At 37.1% G+C, this 25,260-nt stretch overlaps 1 protein-coding gene across 1 annotated transcript; it reads left to right on the top strand.

Annotated features, from left to right (window-relative positions):
- Positions 1-9,087: 9,087 nt before the first annotated feature.
- LOC140226498 (uncharacterized) lies at positions 9,088-11,724 on the top strand. The gene has a single exon (XM_072306961.1). The coding sequence runs from the start codon at positions 9,088-9,090 to the stop codon at positions 11,722-11,724; it is 2,637 nt and encodes an 878-aa protein (XP_072163062.1).
- Positions 11,725-25,260: the final 13,536 nt, after the last annotated feature.

Here is a 25,260-nt window from a genome sequence, read left to right as displayed (position 1 = left end):
CACAACAACAAAGAAAACAAAACAACAAATGTGACCCTGCCTCAAAAAACCAACAAAAAGTCGCCAGACATGGGTTTTTAGTTAAGGACAGACTCTGAAAGAGCATAGTTTAAGCTTTGAAAAGATGTGTAAATCAAGTAAATGACCACTCCTAGCCCATCTCAAAATTGAAAAGAATCCAGATACTGTGGAGAGAAAAGAGGTTCTAAAGTATAATATTATTGTTGTCTATTCAAGCACTGATCCCGACGAGGTCCAAGCTCTTCTTCGCAGATTACCTCCCAAGTCATGTTCTTTAGATCCAATCCCCACTATATCGATAAGATATTGTTCACCCATTTTCGCTCCTATTATTTCAATGATTGTGAACCTAATTATCGATCAGGGTAACGTCCCCTCATGTTTGAAATGTGCATATATAACACCTCTCCTTTGAAAAAAAAAAACAGGAAAAAAGACCTTTCCTTTAATAGACCCAGATTCACTCCAAAATTACCGTCCCGTGTGTAACCTTCCATTTTTGTTTAAAATTCTTGAAAGGATGGTTTTCCCCAGACTTACCGATTACCCCTTGGTTAATAATTTACTTGATCCCTTTTAATCTGCATATCGCCCTTACCATAGCGTAGAAACCCTTCTCCTTAAATGTGTCGAACTTCATTCTACAGGAAAGTGATCGGGGAAATGTTACTGCTATGATTTTACTCGATTTGTCCTCCGCCTTCGATACTGTTAACCATATATAAATTTTGTTAAACACCCTCAAATTTCTCGGTGTGAAAGGTGAGGCATACGAATGGTTTAAATCTTACCTTTCATGCCATTCACATGCAGTGTGTGTCAACAGTTGTAAATCAAATGCAATGCCTCTCAACTGCGGTGTTCCACAGGGCTATGTGGGCTGGCCCACCTTGTTTTCTATTTATATTATTGGCCTGGGACACATATTGCGTCAGTACAAAATTAACTATCACAATACGCTGATGACATTCAACTTTATTTATCTTTTAAACCTAACCAGGCCGATGCCATACATGCTTTGAGTCAGCTTGAGAATGCAGAGAACGATGTTTATTCATGGCTGAACTCACATTGTTTGAAATTGAATACTGCTAAATCTGAATTTTTAATGTTTGGTTCGAAGACGTAATTATGTACATTGACATTTTTCCATCCATCTCTTTTTCCGGCATGACAAGTAATGTGTCCCAAACCTGTCGCAACCTGGGTGTAATGCTACATTGTAATATGACTATGTCTCATTAAGTTTCTAGCATTTGTAGATCTGTAAGATACCAACTTCGTAATATCGGCTTCATTAGAAAATATTTGAACCGATCTTCTACCGAAAAATTAGTCCATAGGCTTTGATGTCCTCTAGGCTCGATTTTGGAAACTCCATCTTATTCAACTTACCACAAACTCAGCTCTCCATGCTACAGAGGCCTCAAAATGAGGCTGCAGCAGCACGCATAATTACACTATACAAGAAGCACACTCACATCACCCCTATTTTGAGATCGCTTCATTGGTTACAAGTCAAAGATCGCATTATTTTCAAGATTTTACTTCTGACTTTCCATTGCATTCATGGCGCTGCTCCTAAATATAACATTGACTTGCTCCATAATTACATCCCTGCTAGATCTCTCCGCTCATCCAACGCCGGTTCTCTTATACCAGGTAATTCCAAGATTCACTACAATATGGGGCACACGTGCCTTTGGCCATGTTGCTCTCACCTTATGGAATAACTTACCTTCAGTCATAAGAAACAAAAAAACGTTCTTCATCAGACTCTTTTAAAAGCAGTATAAAAACTCACCTGTTCAAGGCCTTCATTTGATTACTCATTACATGTATTTTGATATTTGCATGTTCTTTATCTCCTTAACTTTCTCTTCCTTCCGCGCCGAGAGCACTATGCAGAGCGGATTTGGCGCTATACAAATCATGTCAATTATTTTTATATTATTAATCTAATTACCAATTCTTGCTGGCGGTGCAATTAACCGGGAAAAGCAAGATGTGAAACTCAGCAGCATTAACAACGAAGATATCATCAGATTGAGCTGAAATTGATCATATTTCAATAACCTGCCCCACCCATGATTAATGAACTTTCAAAGCAGTAGCCTTATCTTTTTAAAAGTTAGTACAGTTGAAAGCGAAGATTGTGTAAAAGATTTTTAAGAAATAAAAAGATTTAGAAGGTTTAACCGTTACATGTTGGATACTAACGCAAAAACAATCTACGCGACTTTCTGTTTGTTTTATAATGAACGGTCACATTTATGTCAGCATTCCACCGACTTTGAATTTCATTATCTTCCGCCACCAAGTGGCTCTCACTGTCTTCCCTGACCCCCATGGATTTGTTAGTCGAGTCTTCATCTGCTTGGGCTACAACAAAGAGTGTTAGGTAAAAACTACGTCTACTCTCTATAAAAATCGAGTGAAAATATTCACTCTTAAAAGAGTGAATTAAAAAAGAGTGAATTTAGAGTGAAATTGGAGTGAATTTTTAGTGAAAACGTTCATTTTCACTCGTTTTAGAGTGACCTCAGGGATCACTCCGAAATCTTCAAGTGATGCCTGAGGTCACTCCAAATATCTACTTACTTCATCATTCTTTACAAAATCAAACTAAAAAAAAAGAACATGGCAACATCTTATTTCTAAACATACACATAAAACAGACAGTTTGGGACTTATTGATTTCAAATATCTTCAGAAATCTAATTCTTCGAACAGATGACTGGAATGGGAATATGGTTTCGAATTCATTGTGATTCTTATTGCACGCTTCTGAAGATTTAAAATTCTATTCAAATGGCATGTTGCACTGTTCCCCCAAATAACATTTCAGTAGGTAAGGTGCGGCAAGATCAGGGTTGATAAAGTCTAATGAGTATGTTGAACGGTATAATGTTTTAGCCTATTCATAGCACCAATTGTTTTCCTTATTTTCACACAAACTATATCGATATGTTCCTTCCACATTCATTTTTCATCAATTACTACACCCAAAAATTTCACTGACTAAAAAAAAAAAAAGACTCTTACAATTATCAATACATATGTCAACTTCATTTACAATATATTTGTTTCTAGGCTTAAAAAGCATACAACATGTTTTATCCACGTTTGATTTAAGTCTACTTGCTTGAAGCCAATCACTAACTAAACAAAGTTCACGATTAAAAATTGAACGAAGAATATGCATATCATAACCAGACAAAAATAAATTAGTATCATCTGCAAAAGCTATAGTATAAAGTAATTCACTTGAAAAGTGCAAATCAGTAACATATAAGGAATAATAAAGGCCCTAAAACAGACCCCTGAGGAACACCAATATTTACACAACGATATGTAGACGATTTACCATTTGTGGACACATGTCATATTGCATTCTATCACATAAATACCTTCGAAACAAATTCAATGCAGGTCCTCTAATACCATAATATATTTCCATCTTTTTGATAAGAACACTATGATCCATACAATAAAAAGCTTTAGAAAAATCTAAAAATAATGCAATCAAAAAAACTTCTTATTTTCAAAAGACTGTGCTATAATAATACTTAATATCATTAAAGCCATGTGTGAAGAATACCCTTTTCTGACACCAATATAAAACATCACTTTCGAGTAAATATTTCATCAGCTGATTATATATCAACCTTTCAAATATCTTCGAGAAAACAAATAAAAGAGAATTAGGTCTATAGATTGTTAAAAGATCTTTATCACCTCCTTTGTGGACAGGAATAAGTTTTGCTATTTTTAAACACTTTGGAAACACACCATCCTTTAAAGATGTATTAAACATACTACACAAGGGATTTACAAATAGTGGAGCGGCATAGCTTGAAAAATTAGAGGAATTGTGCATTTTATGATAAAAGCACCAAATTTCGCACACATGTTGACAATGACATTTGAAATAAATTCAGATATTGGGCCATCGTAAATAGCGCCCTCAGCGGCCATGGCAGCCATTTTTCAAAATGGCCGCCATAAATGCCATTTTTCGTAAAAATTTACAAATTTCAGGAGGAAAAATCAATAAGGATTTGCAAACGAGTGGGAAATAACATTTAAAATAGATTTAAATATTGGGCCACAGCAAATTGCGCCCTCAGCGGAAATGGCAGCCATTTTTGAAATGGCCGCCATAAATGCCATTTTTCGCAAAAAAAAATTAAACATTTCAGAAGGGAAAACCAGTAAGATTTTGCAAACGAGTGGGAAATAACATTCAAAATAGTTCAGATATTGGGCCATCGTAAATAGCGCCCTCAACGGCCATAGCAGCCATTTTTTTTCAAAATGGCCGCCATAAATGCCATTTTTCGCAAAAAAAAAAATTAAAAAAATCAGAAGTGAAAACCAGTAAGACTTTGCAAACGAGTGGGAAATAACATTCAAAATAAGTTCAGATATTGGGCCATCGTAAATAGCGCCCTCAACTGCCATAGCAGCCATTTTTTTTTTCAAAATGACCACCATAAATGCCATTTTTCGTAAAAATTTACAAATTTCAGAAGGGAAAATCAATAAGATTTTGCAAATGTGTCGGAATTAGCATTCAAAGTAAATTCAGATATTGGGCCATCGCAAATTGCGCCCTCAACGGCGATGACAGGGATTTTTAAAATGGCCGCCATAAATGCCAGTTTTCGTAAAATTTTAAAAATTTCAGAAGGGAAAATCAATAAGATTTTGCAAACGAGTGGGAAATAACATTCAAAATAAATTTAGATATTGGGCCATCGCAAATTGCGCCCCCAACGGCCATGGCTGCCATTTTTTCAAAATGGCGGCCATAAATGCCAGTTTCCGTAAGATTTTACAAATTTCAGAAGGGAAAATCAATAAGATTTTGCAAACGAGTGGAATATAACATTTAGAATAAATTTAGATATTGGGCCATCGCAAATTGTGCCCCCAATGGTCATGGCAGCCATTTTTTTTTTAAATGGTCGCCATAAATGATTTTTTTTTTCTCTGAATTTACTAATTCCACAAGAAGTCAATAAGATCTTGCACTCAATTCAAAAATTTCGTTTGAAATATATCTTTCGCCTATGTATTACATTATTGTAAATAGCGCCCTCAATGGCCATTGCAGCCATTTTTCAAAATGGCCACCATGGATTCCATTATTTTTTATTTCCTGATTTCACAAAAGGAAAAGTCAATAAGATTTTGCACACAATTTGAAAATCATGTTTGAAATAAATATTTGTATTAGATTATTATAATAAATATTTGTATTAGATTATTATAATAAATATTTGTATTAGATTATTATAATAAATATTTGTATTAGATTATTATAATAAATATTTGTATTAGATTATTATAATACTGCCCTCAACGGCCATTGCCGCCATATTCCAAAATGGCTGCAATTGTCATCATCATTTTGTTTTTAAAAATGGTAATTTCAGAAAGAAAAGTCAACAAATGTGTACATAAATTGAAAATGCATGTTTAAAATCAAACAACATAATATCCAGGTTGCACTAACTCTAGAAATTGTTCCATCGCAAATTTTCAAGAAGAAAAAAATGCTAATAACGGTAATTGCAGCCATTTTCCAAAATGGTTGTCATAGATGCCATTTTTCTTTTATGAAGATGTCCTAATGCCGGAAGAAGACAATAAACATTTTTTGCGCAAGTTGACAATTATATACAAAGAAGTTTAAACATTGAGCCATCATAACTGTGTTCTCAATGACTATTTCAGCTATTTGCCAAAATGGCTACAATACACTCTTCTTTTTCTTTTTTTTTGAAAATTTGCTTAACTTTAGAAGGAGAAGAAAGTAGAATACTCACAGAGACATTGTGTAATCTGAAATATGGTGTTAAAGAAATCATTTGAGGAACAACTAAAATAAACAAGGCAAATGCTTAGCGATTATATCTCACCAATGATGAATGCATATTTTAGGTGGCAAACATGAAAAATTTCCGAAAAAGAGTAATATGAATATCCAGGGATAATGGCGCCATGTATCAACTTTGACAGTAACACCATATCATTGAATATATGGGACTATATGACGTGTATCTATTCTAAAATGTAACTTCCTAAACATTGTTAAGACATTCTTAATGGCCTTTCATTTTACGAAAAAAGTTAATTTACTTTATGCTATGCGTCCATAAAATGTCTCGTCACATGTAACAATCCAGTAATAAAAAGTCCAACACTTTACGAAAAAAAAAGACATTCATGGTGGCCATTTTGAAAAATGGCTGGAATGGCCATTGAGGGGGCAATTTGCAATGGCCCAATAAGTTTACTTTTGAATGTAATTTCCCACCTGTTTGCAAAATCTCGTTGGCTTTCCCTTCTGATTTTAGTAAATCTTTTCGAAAATATAGCATTTATGGCGGCCATTTTGAAAAATGGTTGTCATGACCGTTGAGGGCGCAATTTCCTATGGCCCAATATCGAGATTTATTTTAAATGCCATTTCCCAATTATAACCAGAATTTCATTGACTTTTCCTTTTGAAATTAACATTTTTTTTAAATGAAAAAGTGGCACTTATGGTGACCATAAAAAAAAAATGGCTGCCATAGCCATTGAGGGCGCAGTTTTCAATTGCCAAATATCTGGATTTATTTTGGATGTAATTTCCCGCTTGTTTGCACAAAAGAGAAAAAAAAATGGCTTTTCCTTCTGAAATTTGCATTTTTTAACAAAAAAATGGCATTTATGGCGGCCATTTTGAAAAAATGGCTACCATGGCCGTTGAGGGCGCAATTTCCGATGGCCCAATATCTAGATTTATTTTGAATGTAATGAACATTTATGGGCAAAATCTTATTAAATTTCCCCTTCTGAAATTTGCAAAATCATCGAAGAAGTGGCACATTAGACAGCCATTTTAAAAAATGGCTGTCATGGACGTTGAGGGCGCAGTTAACAATGGCAAAATATTTAAATTCATTTTGAATGTAATTTCCCACTTGTTTGCAAAATCTTACTGGCTTTCCCTTCTGAAGTTAGCAACTGTTTTGAAAAAAATGACATTTATGGCGGCCATTTTGAAAAATGGCTGCCATGGGCGTTGAGGGCGCTATTTCCGATGGCTCGATATCTAGATTTATTTTGAATGTAATTTCCCATTTGTAACCAATATCTTGTTTACTTTTCTCTCCTAAAATTAGCAAATTTTACGAAAACATGCCATTTATGGCAGCCATTTTGAAAAATGGCTGCCATGGACGTTGAGGGCACTATTTACGATGGCCCAATATCTAAATTTAATCTGAACGTGATTGTCAACCTGTGTACGAAATTTGGTGCTTTTATCACAAAATGCACAATTGTTCGGCTATGCTGCTCCACTAAAATAACATAAGACTCCTCTTTATAACATAACTATCAATATCATCATATCAAGGACTTTTACCTGTTTTTAAATTTTGTACAATTTCGGGAATATCATATACTTGTATAGGCCTTAAAAACAGTGAGGATTAATACTTGTTGACAAAACATTGTAAAATGTGAAGAGGTAGACGAAACTGTATTTACAATGTTTGAACCTATATTACTAAAAAAAAAAATACATAAATGTATCAGCAATGGCATATTGATCACACAGAAATTGCCCATTCGGTTGGAAAATGCGATATTGCACTTTTTCCCTCACCGTACAAAGAAGCCTGTTTATAATTTTCCACGTACCTTTAATATCGTTATGAACATTCTTGACTTTATTATAATTATAATTTCGCTTTTTTTGACGTAACTCAGCATTAACTTAATTTCTACATGCAATATAAACAGCCTTTGGATACTCCGTTGGATTCTTTGAATACTTCGAATACAATACATTTCTGTTATTACACATCATCAAGCCATGGTTTCTCATATTGATTACACTTTCGTTTACTTTGAGTATATGGAAAACACTGATTATACAATTGAGTTACCACTTTCATAAATCTATCATATTGATCATCAACATTCCCCTGCATTACATAATTTTTCCAATCAATCTCACTTATCTTTTCACAAAATTGTATCATAATATTATTATCATCACAAATATTGCGTTTATAAATCTTTTCAGGACTTTCAATATTACCGAAATCATAATGACAAAATACAGGCAAATGGTCGCTTACATCTGTAACTATAATCCCTGCCCTTTCAACTATTTTCAATATTTGTTCATTTCAAAGATATTTTATCCGCAGAGGAGAGAGTCAGTAAGAAGAAAGAGTGAGAGACCACTTTGGTTCTGACAATGCTAGTTTTTATCCGTTTTTGTTTGTTTTTTGTTTGTATGTTTTTGTTTCACTTTGGACATGCGCATCGATGAGGCTTCTGCTGACATGGGGCATCTCAGGGGCCGCAAAACCGAATTTGGGGTTGATTGGACTCGTGAAAACAAATTTATATCCTGAAGAAAAAAAAAAGGAAATGAAAATCTTGGTTTAACGGTGGGGAAATTTTATGAAATACCTATCACATATTGGTAGAAATGTAGGCAGATGACTGCAAGATACCACGTGTGAAATTCTGGTGCGGGGATGTTTGTTTCTTTTTCTTCCCCATATGTGTTCTTTGATGAACGTCCCAAAACTCTTGTTGCCGATCGTGCATAGTTACATACGAAAGGGAACATCTAATTTATCAGTCATGTAAGTTATTATCATTTCGATTCCTTAACGATGACTTTTGAGGAGGTCCATTATAAGGTCAAATTGAAGTAATGAGTCCATAAAATGATGTGAATAAACTCATCTCATGGATAAAAGTTTTAAGGCCCACCTACAAAGAAATAAAAGGTTAAAACAGGGAATTTAGTAGGAATTGACAAAGTGTTTTTGGACACTTTGACGACAAGTCATTGCTGGCTTTTATTCAGATTGGGAATGTGGTAATACTCACAGGAGATTTGGAGGGATTATTTTCTATATGCATTATAATGAAAAAGAAAATGAGATTTTAACTGGAGGCGATCATGTTACAGGTCATTTTCATGCTTTGTGTCCTTTTTTGTTTTCTCTCTTAGTACAGAGCACGGTGACAACAGCGGTAGACATGCAATTTCAGGAGAGCACGCGACTCGCTGGTTTAATCTTAACACATGTCCTCATCTCCTTGACTGGAATGACAACGGTCTACGCAGCAGATCGAATAATGAACTGTGAGATCGACCTGGACTCTCGGATTACGACCTGCGAGGACATGGGACTGTCTTCGGTGCCGGAGTATCTGCCTGACAACACTGAAGAGCTCTATTTGAGTGGAAACCAGATTTGTGCCTTGAACAATACATCATTTGTTGTCTACAAGCAACTACGTGTCCTGGCCATTGACCAAAACAACATTTCGTTTATAGAGAGCGGCACGTTCTCCATGCTGCCATTTCTGCACTATCTAGATCTTTCGGGCAACCTACTTCTTCCGGTGATACGAGGGGACATGTTTGCAAGCACTGGCCTTACGGAGATAAATCTAGATAAAACTAGCCTTGCACATATCTCTGATGATCTATTTAGGGCGATGGCCCCAATCTCCACTGTTTCCTTAAATGAGAACGTTTTGCAGAGCGTCAACTGGACGGATTGCCACAACGTGTCATTTGGATCCATGTCATTTACATTCAACAATTTAACAGAGCTATCAGAACAGTCTTTTGTACTGAACTGCACAGTAGATGATCTTAATCTGGCCGACAACCCAATACACCTCGTCAGCCCAACCATCATTTCGTCCCTCAAAGTAAAAAAACTTGATATGAGTGAAATAATGCTTCCAGAGAATGAGCTTCGGCACCTCTTCGAAGGTGTGGGATCGTCGTCAACAATCACATCCCTTGTTGTCAGAAATATAGGCCTCACCTCCATACGACCTGGGCTATTCAGTGCATTACATGGAAAACAACTTGACAGGTTAGACCTTGGCGCGAATGAACTGAAGCAACTCATTCCAAGAGGGTTCGAAAATTTGACTGACGTCTCTGAACTGGTTCTTCAATTCAACCGACTTGAAGTGATTGAACCTAGCCATTTTTCTGGTATGTCCTCGCTGCACGTGCTGGACTTAGCGTTCAACGATATATCTGTCATAAACGTGGACAATTCTATTTGGAGTGCGAATCTCATCACACTGTTTCTGCAGGGTAACAGTTTCGAACGGATAGGGACTCACGCATTTAACGGTCTGAAGAATCTGATTTCTTTGGATTTATCAGGTAACAATTTCAACAAACTTACAAGCTTTTCACTTTCAGATCTAGAATCACTGAACAATCTTAGATTGATTTCATGCTCCTTCACAATCACAACTCAATTTGAAATAAACGCGCATAGGCTGGAATCCTTAGATATTAGCAACGCCATCAATAAAATCCCCCGCGGAATGATTTTCCCTGGAACATTTACAAGAAACACCCCTTTTCTCCAGAAAATAAACCTTTCCAAGTCGGACTTAACAATTGTTGATCTTTTCGATATCAATAAATTCATTTCCTCCTTTGAAGGGTTGCTTGAATTACTTGTATTGGACCTTTCCCACAACAAATTGTCTTATGCACCCGAATTTTTCTTTCAAAACCTGAAGAGTTTGAGAGAGTTAAACCTAAATGACTGCAATTTGATTAACAGTCCGCTGTTTGATGGGCTTACCAGTCTAGAGATTCTCATCCTAAGCAACAATCGTTTACACTTGATTCCCAACAACTTTCTAAATGATACAAGTCAACTGCGGGAACTGTCATTAGCTGCTAATTTTCTAGTATACTTGCACCCTGATATGTTTCGAAACGTTGTGAACCTAACTCGATTAGATCTTACATACAATAGTCTCGTCACGATACATTTCACAACCTTTGAGCCTATACTACAAACTCTGTTGGTACTTAGTTTGTCAGAAAATCCATGGATTTGCAACTGTTCCCTGAAATGGTTACCCAAGTGGGTTGCTGGAAAGGCTAAACTTGATCTTGAAAATAGTGCCGGTACCAAATGTTCTTACGACGGTTCGTTCAAGTCTGCTGCAGGAAAACTTTTGTGGGATTTTGATCCAGTAGGAGAATGTGGTCCACAGTATGTGCTATACTTCTCAGTAGCAGCCAGCACTATTTGTACTACACTAGCGCTTGTCCTTATCTACCATAATCGCTGGAAAATAAGGTACGGGCTCTTTCTGTGCAAGATCCATTTTATCGGTTACCGGGAAAACATCCCGCAGCAGCAACGGGAACATTTCCAGTACGACATGTATGTTGTCGTCCACGATGAGGATGATGAGTGGACGGATGAGATCTTCCGACGTGGTCTTGAAGAGAATCTTCCTGAATACGATCGTCTAGCCATTGGCGATGAAGAGCTTAGGCTTGGGATGTACTATCTGGATTCTGTCAGCCTTATTGTGGAGAATAGCTTCAAGGTGATTTTTCTCATCAGCGCCGATGCTCTCAAGAACCACATGTTCCTTCTCAAATTTCGACTTGCCCTTGATCATGTTAATGAGGTCCAGATGGAAAAGATCGTGCTTGTGTTTCTGGAAGACATACCAGACGCCAACCTGCCATTTCTCATCCGTCTATTCCTCAGCGATAATCGGGCATACCTCGTGTGGCCGCGAGGCCCTGAAGGGCAGGCCTACTTCTGGGAGCAGCTGGAAAAATACATGACATTCAACAGATATTGTAACCCACTTGTTCCCCCATAGTGACTGAATGTAATGCCACACCATTTTATTTGATCTGAAATTGGAACCACAATCTCTTGCAGCTGCAAGATCTATCAGAGGTCAAAATCATAATGTGTGTCCAGTAATTACAATGCCAAGCTGTCTTTAACATTGGTAGATCCAGAGGGGGCACGACCGCTGCACGTCTCCTTTATTTTTCGTTAAAAACAAAGGAAATGAAAAGGAAAAAAATGAAATGAAACCCCGAAGTGGCACCATAAATTTCAATTGCGCCCTACCTTTACAGAATTCCTTGATCCGCCACTGTTTTTACAAAAGGATTATGCTTAGGGATCACGTATTATCTGTTCGTTGTAGCTGTACTATAAATGAAGAAGTGATATGTGTATTGATATGGATACACGTTTATTCTATCACACGGGATGTCCTGTATTTCAAACGTCCGTCAGTTCTTTGCATAACGCCATTGCCCACGATAAGTTAACCATGGCACAACCGTGTTGAAAACTGTAGTGCTATAGGTGTTGAAATTTACCTAGGCATGCGTATAATCTATTATGCTATGATTGCATGACATTGTTCACTTGTACAGTTCCACCTCCTGCAATGATGTTTATGCTTATCAGTTCAAAATACAATTAAAGTGAAGAGCAAAACTTGAACAGTTGTTCACTCAATTTGCAACACACTTGTTGTCTGTCCCTTAATCCCTGACTGCACTCGAATTAATAGAACATCACACTGGCTGAGCTGTGAATTTTCTTCAATTTGTCTCCCTTTGCAAATACAATTTATGAGATCATTTCTGAGCTTGGGTATTATTTTGCTCCACGTTCACCGTATACCTGCCGGTAACTAGGGGGTAGCCTGGTGGTAGTGTCGCTGCCAAGAAAGTAGTAGATGACAGGTTCGAGTCCCGTGATTCATATTCTTTTGTCCGACATGTTTGTTAAATTACAGCTCAGCAGTTGTGATGGTTCAAAGTCCATTTTGTACATTAGCAGCGGTAGACAAAGTTGAAGAAAATTCACGCCTCAATCGTCACTACTTTTATTGATATTCTCGTGCTTTCACATTGGCTGTTTTCGATACTTTGCACATGCAGACACCTTCGAGTTAGTCGATATTTGCCGGGACAGAGGAACCCGATCACATCTAGGTAGGCAATGCCAAACTTCTGCATGTACACATACATAAGACATGAGTTCCTCTAAGTGTAAATTGTGACTTTTGATCTTACGTTTTAAAATACGAATCAATCCGTAGCGGCAAATAACACGGCCGCTCCTGAGTATTAAACACGTAACTCCACCAACTCCTCAAACATCACTGGGTATCCCCCTTGGGCTTTTGAATATTCCCTTATTATCAAACAATAAGAGATAAGAAATAGCTTGGCCAAACTGGCGAAGAAGGATGTCAAGTGTGCTTTAAAGAAAAAAAAAAAGCCTCCACAACCTCCAAAATAGCAATGCAAGGTAGAAGCAATTTCATCCGCATCGTTATACAATGTAATACCAAAATCCAACGGTGAGGATGTCGTCTCCCCATTGCTTAAAAGACACTATGAAGCTTATCATGACGGAAAGCCGCCACTGATAACCCCAGGTGCTTAATATTATTTATAATGACGAACCAGCGCAGGGGAATTTGATAATAGAGGACCCTTTTATGGCCAGGTGACTACCTGCACACATTTAAATATTCATTGCTCGCTACTTCATCCACCTGCAGTTGCCGTCAAAAGAGTCACAGCAATATTATTTAACATGCTTTCCTGCTTTGATTCAGTCTTCTTTGTCAAGAGCAGGCCTGCATAAAGAGAGAACGGCGTTTTGAGAAATCTAAAAACTACATGCGCAGTAGATAGTGAGCGTCTTAGATCAAGAAAAGTGCATGCACAACAGTTGGGAAATTATCGTTCAGGTAATTCATCATCCCAAAATGCAACCCATTTGTCGCACATTGTTTTAAAGCTAACATGGACAGTAGCCGTAGACGACATGCATGTCTAACAATTCAACAACGTTACATGTGTAGCCTGAAGTACCACTTCAGTACTAATCGATTTTTTGACCCGAAGTTTTTGATGCTTCCATGTTTGCAGCTGATTGACAAATAGCCATACATCTAGGTAAATAACGTCAAATTAAAAGGATAGAAATAATCAATTAGGTGCAAAATTTCCCAAAGGAAGATTTTTATACTTCCCATACCTTGTGTTTATCAAAGGGTAGTTGAGTCTGAAAAAAAAAAAACACACATCAGCCAAGTAAGGCCGAAGTAATGGAAACATTAATTTTCATTTTATTCTATTTATATATTCATTTACTATGATAATAATACTAATTATTATTATTATTATTGTTATTATTATTATTATTATCATTATTATTATTGTTATCAGCGACGATGCTAAATTACCCTATCGGCATTGTCCAAATGTCTGAATGCACTCAATAAGATGCACATTTTCAAGTGCCGGCGGTGAAGGGCTGGGATCAAAGAGTCCTCAGTCCATAGTCCACGATACGTAATAGGCCTAAGTGTATGATATTACCAGACAACATATTCACAGGAACTCTACAGGAGCAACGTCAAGGTATGCCTTTTTCGCAGATGAATGACAGGTCATCACGTGATAGTTGAAGATGAATTTGCATTTTATGTACGTACAATAAATCAGCGATACATCGATAGCCACACAGTTTATTTCCAAAGTCATGTTGCTTTCTCTCTATCTCCGTCTTACCCCTTTACCTCCTCTTACGTAATATTATCACTATCCCTCCTCGTTTCGTTCTACTTGACTGGTATAATAAATTATGCTTCTTATTATATGACGATATAATATCATTACACTACTCTGAGTGCAATTGAAGAGTTTGTTTGCAAAAACCGATAAGTCCATATTTGCCAAATGGAGATATTTGCGATTAAAGGTCAAGAAAAATAAAGAGAATAATAAGAAAATATTTGCTTCTTTTGACCATAACTTCAAAAATATACCTCTATATGGAGTGACCAATATATCATTTGAAAGGTATGATTTTGTACCTTATGACAAAGACCATAATTCAAAATCTTCGAAAATGGACTTATCGGTTTTTGCAAACAAACTCTTCAATTTAAGAAATCCAAAACGGATTTTCTTGTCATTGATTAGATTGCTTCATGGAAAATTGATGTGTATGGTAAATTGTCTTTTGATTAGGCTCAGTCATACATTCGATGTATGAATATTTACTTCTTCAATCAACTCAGCGTCACTTATCTGAAACGAAATGTGTGTCATTATTCACTGAATATGGTTGATATTCTAAATAAAGTTTGATCATGAAACATGTACTTTATACCTTATGATTTTTCGGATTTTTCTTTTTCAGAAAATGTACACTTTCAATTTTACTGTGTATCAATTTTCAAAGGTTTGCGCACAGTCGTCACTAAAGATAGATATGCAAACATTAGCAATTATACTGAAGCAGTTTACAAACCTCCCAACAGTAACAAATGTAGATTTGTTATTGTCTTGTGTATGTACAGGATATGACAAGGTCTATGCATTTGATGATTTAAAACATGTTGAATACAGACTCACCATCATTTAGAAATCGAATACGTATTCAATTATCAAAATTGTATGCCTTTAAAAATCTTATCGACAAACCACCCAGAATGACGCAACAAAACTCAATGTTACTCTTTTTGAAAATAGGGTCACCATCATGCACCATACTCGTCCCTTTTCGAATATTCTTTATTCGTATTGATAATTATGTTTCAACACTAATTTACTTTCGCAGCATATTTTTCAAACGAAACAATACAGCAAGTCGGCAAAGGCTTAAAAAATCTCATTTGATTCGTGAAGTTCAATATTTACCTGTGAGAAAATACTGCTAAGATGATATGCACCCAGCACACACAAAAAAGGAAAGAAAAAGAAAAGAGGAGGAAGAACCTACATACTTTTTTAATTCCTATTTTTCATAGAAAACTTTGATTAGTTTCAATGTATTATAATCATAACACATTAAAGGTAATTTGGGTGGTTACCAAACCAGTAGGTTGATACAAAGTGTAGCTCCTGCTTACCAGGCAGCAAACCACCTTCAGGCTATTCCTAGCTGCAGGGGTGCAGATACGCGAATCATGAACATTTAAATGATCTAGACTTTGAAATTCCAACATAGTGAGTGTATCTATGTATTAATGCGCTTGTGTTCGATCTATGCATGATCATGAACTAAAGAACTTGTGACATTTGACGCAATATCATAAAAATGATTATCTGAATATAAGAACGACCCAAGTCTATGGAAGACCTTTTCGAGTAAACTAAAACAACTTCATATCTTTTTCATTTGTCCAATAATATTCTATTAAACTGTGATGGGAAGGCAACATTGTATATACAAATTACTGTTTTTGATAACAAACTCACCATCATGCACATACTGGTTTCTTTTCGAATCTTTTTTTTTTATTCATATCACAGCATCATTTTTATTTTGAAGTCGATGGATGTAGAGGAAGTTTAAGGTCACAAGTCAAGGGTTAATTTGAGATGTCATTGCATTTGACCTGTGAGAATATTCGGACTAGTGATGTGCGGCTTTGAAGATGTATGTGACTGATGATTCGGACTAGAGATGTCTTGACGAATAATTTGTCCAGAGATGTGTTTGGGTAAAAAATGACCTGTGTGGACCAACCATCTTTGCATAAACTTTGAATGTATTAGCAAATCTGTCTGTACAGTGTAACTCCGCAATTTTGACGTAATTTAGCAGGACTAGTGATGTGCGGCTTTGAAGATGTATGTGACTGATGATTCGGACTAGAGATGTCTTGACGAATAATTTGTCCAGAGATGTGTTTGGGTAAAAAATGACCTGTGTGGACCAACCATCTTTGCATAAACTTTGAATGTATTAGCAAATCTGTCTGTACAGTGTAACTCCGCAATTTTGACGTAATTTAGCAGGACACCTGATGCTATAACATGATTATAATTTGATCCAAGATGAAGAAAAGAATGACATTAAAAAATGAAATTAATTTGAACAAAATGTGAATACACTGTACATGCTTCTGCGAGCCGTAAATGAATTTCAAATTCAGGATTTGCAAGTTTTACTGTACGGTTGGACGGCAAAATTAAACTTAAAAAATTCAAAAGATTTGAAAACAACATTTACTTTGTATTGTATGCTGTAAAAATGATTTGTTTAACGCAAGTACTTATATCTGTACAGAATAAATGTAACTTAAGAATCATGATAAATGTGACCTGTAATGTGCTCTTAGTTAATAGTAAACCATTCTTCCATCTTAGATGGATTTATATTGTACAGAACGTCATTAAAAAAAAAAATCGTAATTAAAACCTGATGTACATAAATAATCTTAGCGTCTTCGGCGTTTAACCTAAATGGAATTGAATTGAACTGAATGTTTTATTGTCCACAATGCGAATTGCGTTATTTGCCTTCCACCAGCGTTACATACAAGAGATACAGAGAGATAGATAGAGAGAGAGAGAAAGAGTGATAATTAATGGTATACATTGTACCATTCTATGGTTGTCATATATGTATGCCGAACGCAATAAGCTGAACAATTATGATAATACAATGCTCAGTGATGGGCAGGCTCCACAAACATTTCTTGATTCCTGAATCAATGTTGATCCCTTCCGGATTGGTGCACGACTTTCATGATGTAAGGAGAATATTTTACAGAGACTTGATAATAAAGAACCCATGACATATTTCATTTACTGTGAAAACATTTGAGCATTGCCAGAACAAAGCTTAGATATAATGCACATGAATATCTGCTATAACAAGTACATACATACATCCACAAAGTTCTCGTAATTAATGGCACGGAATTAAAAACATTCGAAATTCATCTTCCTCGGAATGGCGCGAAAAAAGTACCAATTTTATCGTACATTTATATTTATTTTGACTAACTATCTGGGAAAAAGCGACACCGCCTGTAAGTTGATGTCGCACAAGTCCAATTTGTCTTAAAGCTTAATATTGGGCAAACCCATCAAAATAGCATTCTGTCATTTTCAAAAATTTTCAACTTGAAGTGATACATAGTTGTTTGTTTGTTTGTTTGTTTGGTTGTGTTTTTTTTTTTGGGGGGGGGGGTGGGGCATGAAGAGTCAATTGTAATGACGAAAGAACATGCAATCAAATGATTAAATGTAGTCTCTCTCCTTGTTGCCAGACATAACTGCCACATTCTATTTATGTTTTCCTTTGACTTATACATATTGTTGACATAGATGGCGCTGTTCATTAATTATTTAAAGTCTCCCTCTCGACAGCGTGACGAAAGTGCCCCATCCTCCAATTTATGTTTTTTTCCCCATGTCATTAATGCCAGATTTTGTACAAATGCATATTTCTAGTCGGTAGGTTATATGATTGTGCCTGTTCCTCCTATCAAACTAGCCTTAAGCGCCTTAAACATCAAAAGCCCCGAAATATATATTATAATACTGATCATGCATCACAAAAGCAACCAAAAGTCGCAAGACAACAATTTTAGTTACAGCAGAGTCTGAAAGAGCAGACTTTGAGCTTTAAGATGATGTATAACTCAGTTCAAGTTGCCTCTTCTAACCTACAATACAGGAAAGAAAGCACGCCCTCTGGAACGTGTGAACTGAGAAAAGACTGGGGCTCTGAAGTACAATGTCTATTGAAGAGCTTAATACTAACCAAGCCGTGCTAGCTGTGTGATGAATGAAAAAAAAAATGGTGTTTACTACCGAAACAACAACCATGAAGCGATTATCAAATCAAACTGAAATTGAGCATGCTTTATGCACACATCTGACGATGATTAAAGCCAATTTTCAATGCAGTTGCATCATTCTTTCTAAAGATATTGGAATTTAAAGTGAAGAGTATGGACAGAGTTTTAAGAAACGAAAGGAGGACTCTATGACAAACACCAAGTGACACTATTCCAACAACAACAAAAAAGTTTTGGAGAAAAACTGCTAAAAACACAAATTCCTGTCGTTTTCTGACACAAACTTTAGTATAATGTCGAAGAAGACTTGCTCTTTCAGAAAAAAAAAAGCATGTAACGCTCAAGATTGGCTGTCTTGACCCATTTCACCTATTTTAGTCCTAACACAATACCAATGCGTACGACTTTTTGTGGCATTTGTGATGCACGGTCACATTCGATAGGACGTAGCTGTTTTTCGTATCAATATAAACGAGACCGAAACCTATCACATTCATGAGTGATGCCCATTGTGCATTGGTAACGTTATGTACATGAGCACGATGGGATTATTGGATCTGGCATTTACATCAGCATAGCAGTGACGAAATCACGTCTTGATCAGAGGGTGCCCTTATAGCTAGTAGGATAATCGTCTATGAAATATAATCTAACATGTCTAAGAGCAGCATGCCTTGTGAAATCATAAAGTACTTGTTAATCATACATTATGTGGTGATCAATTTGCTTTGTCGAGGCAAGGGCTCCGCGGCAGTATCACTGTCCGTTGTACCCTTGTGCTGTCATCCCGGAAATGACCCGATGCCATATACTCATTTCTGTATGTACATGTAATACAAGTCATGTATATTCTACCTATACAAAATACAGAATGCTTCTGGATAAAACTAGAACGTACTAGAAAATATGCTAACAAAGGAACCATACAGGTGGAAACGTTGCTCTGAGTTTTGCAATGATTTAAATGATGATTTACACCACAGGGGCTTGGATGAAAACAAAATTGCCTTTTTGCTGAAAATTCTAATATCAATGTTTCACTTTCGAAGGATAACCCAAGCAAGTCTAGAAATGAAACACAGTCGTTACGTGTGGGGCACTGGAACACATCGATCCATGTCCGTCACCCAACTTTTTCTATGGTTAAAGAGGATGGCTAGTAAGTGATCAGTGGGAATCAGTGGGAATGCTGCGGATGATTGATCCAATCCTTGTGAGATTCATTTAGGAATACGTTATGTATCTGTTGTTGTGTGAAATTGTTTCCTTCAGAATTGTCTCATATTTAAGTAATGCGCAGTTTTACGTTTCCAGGTTAACATGTCAGTACAGTGAAGGGCGATCGTTAATGGGACGCTAATGATCGCCCCGACACTCACAGGCATGCTAACCTGGAAACATTGAGCTGCACATTATTTGAGTATGAGACCATTCTGAAGCAAATCATTCTCACACAATGATAGATATAATATACCGTACTCTTAAATGAATCCCACAAAGATTGAAACAATCATCCCCCAGCATTCCCACTGATTCCCACTGATCAGTTCATAGCAATCCCCTTTAAAATCATTATGAAAGCAGCTGAAACTGGTGGAATCAAAACCATTTGGAATAAACCTCACATGAAGAAAGAGCTACCCAAGACGAATATTACATCCTTGGACAAAATGTTTTTACCCACATGTCCCTCTTTTCCCAGGTGTATAAATGGGGGTACCAAGCAACGCTATGTGGCAATAATAATGGCAGGGACGTGTGGTAGAGCAGTGGGAACACTGAAGAGGCTACTCTAAATAATAGACTTTATTATCATTATCATTATTATTATTATTATTATTAGTAGTAGTAGTAGTAGTACAATGATTTGTAGTAGTATTGTCTGCTGCTCGCGCACTTTCATTCAATGCCTTAGCCCCATTGATATACGTACTTCTTTCCTGCCTTTTCGTGGATCTGTTTTTTTGACATTTAACCTTTGGCTAATTTTCCGTGATTACACTCCGATGTGACGATTTCCTTGTTTCTTCCAGGCAAATCTATGTCGAACATTACCACCAAAGTATTCCTTTAAAAGATATCAAGTTTTGTAGTTTAAAATATCATTAGATTAATTTTCGAAAGGGAAGTGTCATGTATTACTTACAAAAATCGGAGGTGTCATGTGCAGTTGTTGATGTAAACGTTTACGTTATTCTTTCATTTTCTCAACTTCCATCATACTTCACGAGAGGTTGTACTTCTATACTCTTCATCGAAGACATCTTGATAGTATAATCATCAGTGGTGATCACAGTAGAAATACATCGCTCTGTACACTTTCAATTTGATTTATTGCGTCGATTTACAATTTACAGTGTTTCAGAAGCTCAAGTTTAACCCGTTGAGGACGAGTCCCGAGTATACAGCTAACTCGGGCAGGTGTCTATGGGAAATGCGTGTTGTAGCAAAATTACACCGTCCTCAACGGGTTAAGGACATTGCAGTGCTTAGATTACTTTCGGCAATCAATTAAATCAGACACATTACAGCATATATAGTGTGCTTACTTTGCCATAACTCTGACTACGCATAGTCTGTACTTTTCTTCCCCATCCCTCATCCTCAGTCGTGAAAATGGCAAGTTATGTTTGCCGTTGTATAGGATTTTTTTTTTTTTTGAGGGGATGGGGTGTAAATCACTCCGCCTACGATTCATACCCTCCTCTCATTGGCTGACTTGTAATAAAAGTTTGTGCGGTACATGCTGGAACATATCAGTTAAGAATCGTTCACGATATGGATTATGAATAATTCTGCAACTGTGCGTCAAAAGAATGTGCCCAGACTTGACTCGCTAAAGGGTTTCTCGCTTGAACGTTTATTGATGCCTGATCTCTATTGATTGTCGACAGCCTCTCCGAGTTCGTATGTACACTTTCTTGGAATCTGACACAGGTAAGATAAAGTTTCTTTTTATAACAAAGCAGCAGGCTATTGCATGTCTCATGGCTTCTATAGAAAGAATTTTGTCCCTGACACAATCTTTGTTAAAAAAGAAATCAAAGTATATCATGTTAGAACAAATGTTTGGATTCTGTTAACAATCGCCCAGAAAAGACTGTATAATCATGGCTATAGCTATTGACCTGTGATTTCAAGGTCATAGTCGATTTCTCGCACAACCAATACGGGCTGAACCTTACCAATAAATTTTGGAGTCCCTTTCCATGGTAGCGTCCCCCCCCCCCCCCCCCCAATGTTTCTCATGCCACTTCCGGGCTTCATAGACTAACAAGCACAAAAAAGAAGGATTCAGCGTAATTTTCAAGTGCCACTACAAGCCCCCTTTCACACGGGAGGTTTCCGCGAATCATTTTTTTTTCTTTTTACTTCTTTTTTTTTTTTGTCTTGGCAAACGGGGGGGGGGGGGGGGGGGAGTCCTAAACCCCACCTCCTAGTTACATGCCTTGGCCCTGTTTCATAAAGCTGTTCGTAAAGTTACGAACGACTTGCGAACGACTGGTGAACAGTTCTTGTGCTGAATTATTGAAATACTGATAATCATAGCACTTCAGAACTGATCACTAGCAGTTCGTAAGTCGTTCGTAACTTCACGAACAGCTTTGTGATACAGGGCCCGTCATGCTGGTTCTTAAATCTTATTTCATTATGCATATTGCAGGAACTAGAGCGTCTGTAATTAGGGAAGACGAGATTACGGCATTGTCCCCTCTAGCTATGTAATCGACATAGACTATGTAGAACATTTGCAGGAGGGGGGTGGGGTGGGGGCTACTGACGGGATAGAACATCACCTGCTGCGACTTTAGCTGAAGAGCAGGGACGGCAGGTTGTGAACCTTGGAAAACCTGTGAAGATTACTACTTTCTTCAATCATTTTACACTCTGTTGATAGATGATGATGAACCGGATTGAAGCGGGCTCATTATTTTCAAAATTTTAAACGAGTTATTTAATGGGTGTCAAAATATGGATTTTCACAAGGCCTGTGAAGAAATGGACAAAAATCAGCCTGATTGCTATAGATTTGTGATGCCAAATTTGTACATGCGTTTTCAAAATCTCGCATTACGAGGACTGATTAAGATGGCCGCCCGAATCTCATTTGGATATCTATCTTTGGATACTGATATTGACAACTCCTGCTATACCAACTTATTAGAATGAGTACCCAGACAAGGAAGGTGCTGCCAAGGAAGGCAAAGCAAGACAGGAAGAGTGATTTTGGGGTGGAAAACCGCGGCGCCACTCTTCCTTCTCCGAAGAACTCTAGGCCGCTATCAAGAAGACGGGCCTCCACAGCTCAGCCCGCCAGCCCACCCCTGGTAAACAACCATCCCGAGACCACTTCAGCAGCAGCGGCAGCACCCTTGGCATCCGATACCATTGACGTCCTCGACATATCAAGAGATTTGCATGACAAAGGAGCTACTTCCACGAATCAACAAAGAACTTCGAGCGGATGATAAAGAAAGCTGTGGAATCCTTAATAGAGAACATCAAACAGGATCTAGTGGAGACACATCTGGGGCAGGCGATCGAGTTTGAGAGCAGGAGAGTGACGGAGGTAGAGACCAGGAATCAACAGCTAGAGAAAAGAATGGGCGAGCTGGAAAAAAGAGGTTGGTGCCCTGCGATCGGAAGTGGAGAAGCACAACTCGGCGATCAACAAGAGCGAAGGATTTTCACGGCGCAACAACATCCGCATCTTGGGCATACCCGAGTCCACCACCGGCGACGAGGATTGCCCAGCTCTCGTCGAGAAAATCGCGAAGGAGAAGTTTGGGCTTGACATCAAGGTAGAACGAGCGCACCGTGATGGAAAAGCAACCAAGGATCGGCCCAGGCACATCCTCTTCAAAACCTTGTCGTACCGCGAGAAAGTTGACATCATGAAGAATCAGCGCCTGAAGCTCGCGAAGGAAGCGTACTTCATGACAGATGACCTCACTGCTGACGATCTGACTGAGAAGAGGGAGTGGTCCGCGGCCGTTCAGGAGCTCTACAAGAACGGCGTGAAGCTTCCCTTCTTTGCTGGGAAATGGAGGAACCGGACAGGAGTCCCGCACAACTTCCTTTCCTCCAGTTAGATCACTTCGGTATAAGTACTGTATTGCTTCTCAATAACTCATTCATTATGTCATAATCATGTTCTTTGTGTCTACTTCTATCTTTCCCGATCATCCACCTCTCCGCCTTTCTTTTTCTGTCAATCTCTAAGTCTATACCGCGAATTTGTAAATATTATGAGTTTATAATATCAAATATCACATTGTGTATGATGTATATTGTGTACATAGAATATTTCCAAAGATACAATTTGACTTCTGATGTATATTGTCTACAGGGAGAGTTGATATAACAACGATCTTTGTTGTGAGATCTCAATTGTCCGATGCGGCCACTACTCACGAGAGTAATTTGTAGACAATCTCTTCTCTGTATGGCTTGCTATCATCAATTCTTAAACAAATGTTCACGACCATGACATGGTTCATGTGTTGTTCTTGTTTTAAATATGGGTGAAATTGATTTATGTTTACATAAAAATGTGCAATGTCGGTATTATTTACCTGACGAGTTCAATTCAGAATTTATTGATAATGAGCATTTTTTTTTTTACTTTATTACATGTCAATGCCCTCAGTCTGTTAAGAAATTATGAAAACATGCAATTATTATTGTCTATGATAAATATGACATTTTCCGCTACTGGTATCACAGAAACATGGCTTAACGACAAATCTCCCCCTTTATATAATATTGATGGGTATTCTGTTGTCCGTTCTGATAGGAAATGCGGACGAGTAGGCGGAGTCACCCCGTTCCTATCACACACGTTATCGTATAAAGAAAGGCCTGATTTGATATATATACAATGGAAATGAAATTGATTGCACATGTGTTGAAATTGATAAGTATAATAGAAAAGATATTATACTTTGTGTAATATACAGGCCCCCTCATACAGATAGTATAACAACTCATTTTTGGATAATTTTAATGTTTTATTAGAGCGGATTAATGAAGAAAACAAAGATGTATATATTATGGGTGATTTTAACATAGATCTCTTGAGAGAAGAGCACATTCTTAGAAATAAATTTTGCAATATTTTGCAAGCAAATTTTTCTAATATTATAATTGACAAGCCCTCGAGAATTACGGTCAACTCATCAACCTTGATCGATAATATTTTTACGAATATTGACACAGATTATTTGAAATCTGGTCTTTTGTATAGTGATATTTCTGACCATTTACCTATATTTTTCATTTGTGGCGACACACAGAATTCTTATGTTAAGCAAAAAGAACGTAAGAAGAAGCGGAAATTCACACTAGAAAATATATCATTACTCAATGACGATCTAATCACGGAAACGGGGGATGATGTATTACTTTCTGTAGAACCAAACATTGCTTATGACACCTTCTGGAATATATTCCTTTCTTATTTTGACAAACGTATCCCTACAATTGAAAAGAAAAATAATTAAAAAATAAAAAATCTGGGGATAACAAAGGGAATTTTCCGTTCCATTAAGAAAGGAAATGTTTTATATAAAAATAGTTTACGGTATCCTGATAAGATAATGTTAATCGATATAAATCATATAGAAATAAACTTACACAGATTATCAGGCTTTCCCGCAGAATGTATTATGCGGAAGCTTTTGAAAATGCTATTGGAAATATGTCAGCCACTTGGAAGGCTATTAATGACGTCATTGGTAAGCAAAAGAAGGTGTCAATCTCTCAAATTAC

This window comes from Diadema setosum, chromosome 3 (assembly GCF_964275005.1).
Source record: "Diadema setosum chromosome 3, eeDiaSeto1, whole genome shotgun sequence".
NCBI lineage: Eukaryota > Metazoa > Echinodermata > Echinoidea > Diadematoida > Diadematidae > Diadema > Diadema setosum.
The sequence above is the reverse complement of the archived record's forward strand: the minus strand, read 5'-3'. Positions and strand labels throughout refer to the sequence as shown.

What these genes read in the sequence shown, in the direction of transcription:
- LOC140226498 (XM_072306961.1), top strand. Translation starts at nt 9,088, where the DNA reads ATGCAATTTCAGGAGAGCACGCGACTCGCTGGTTTAATCTTAACACAT.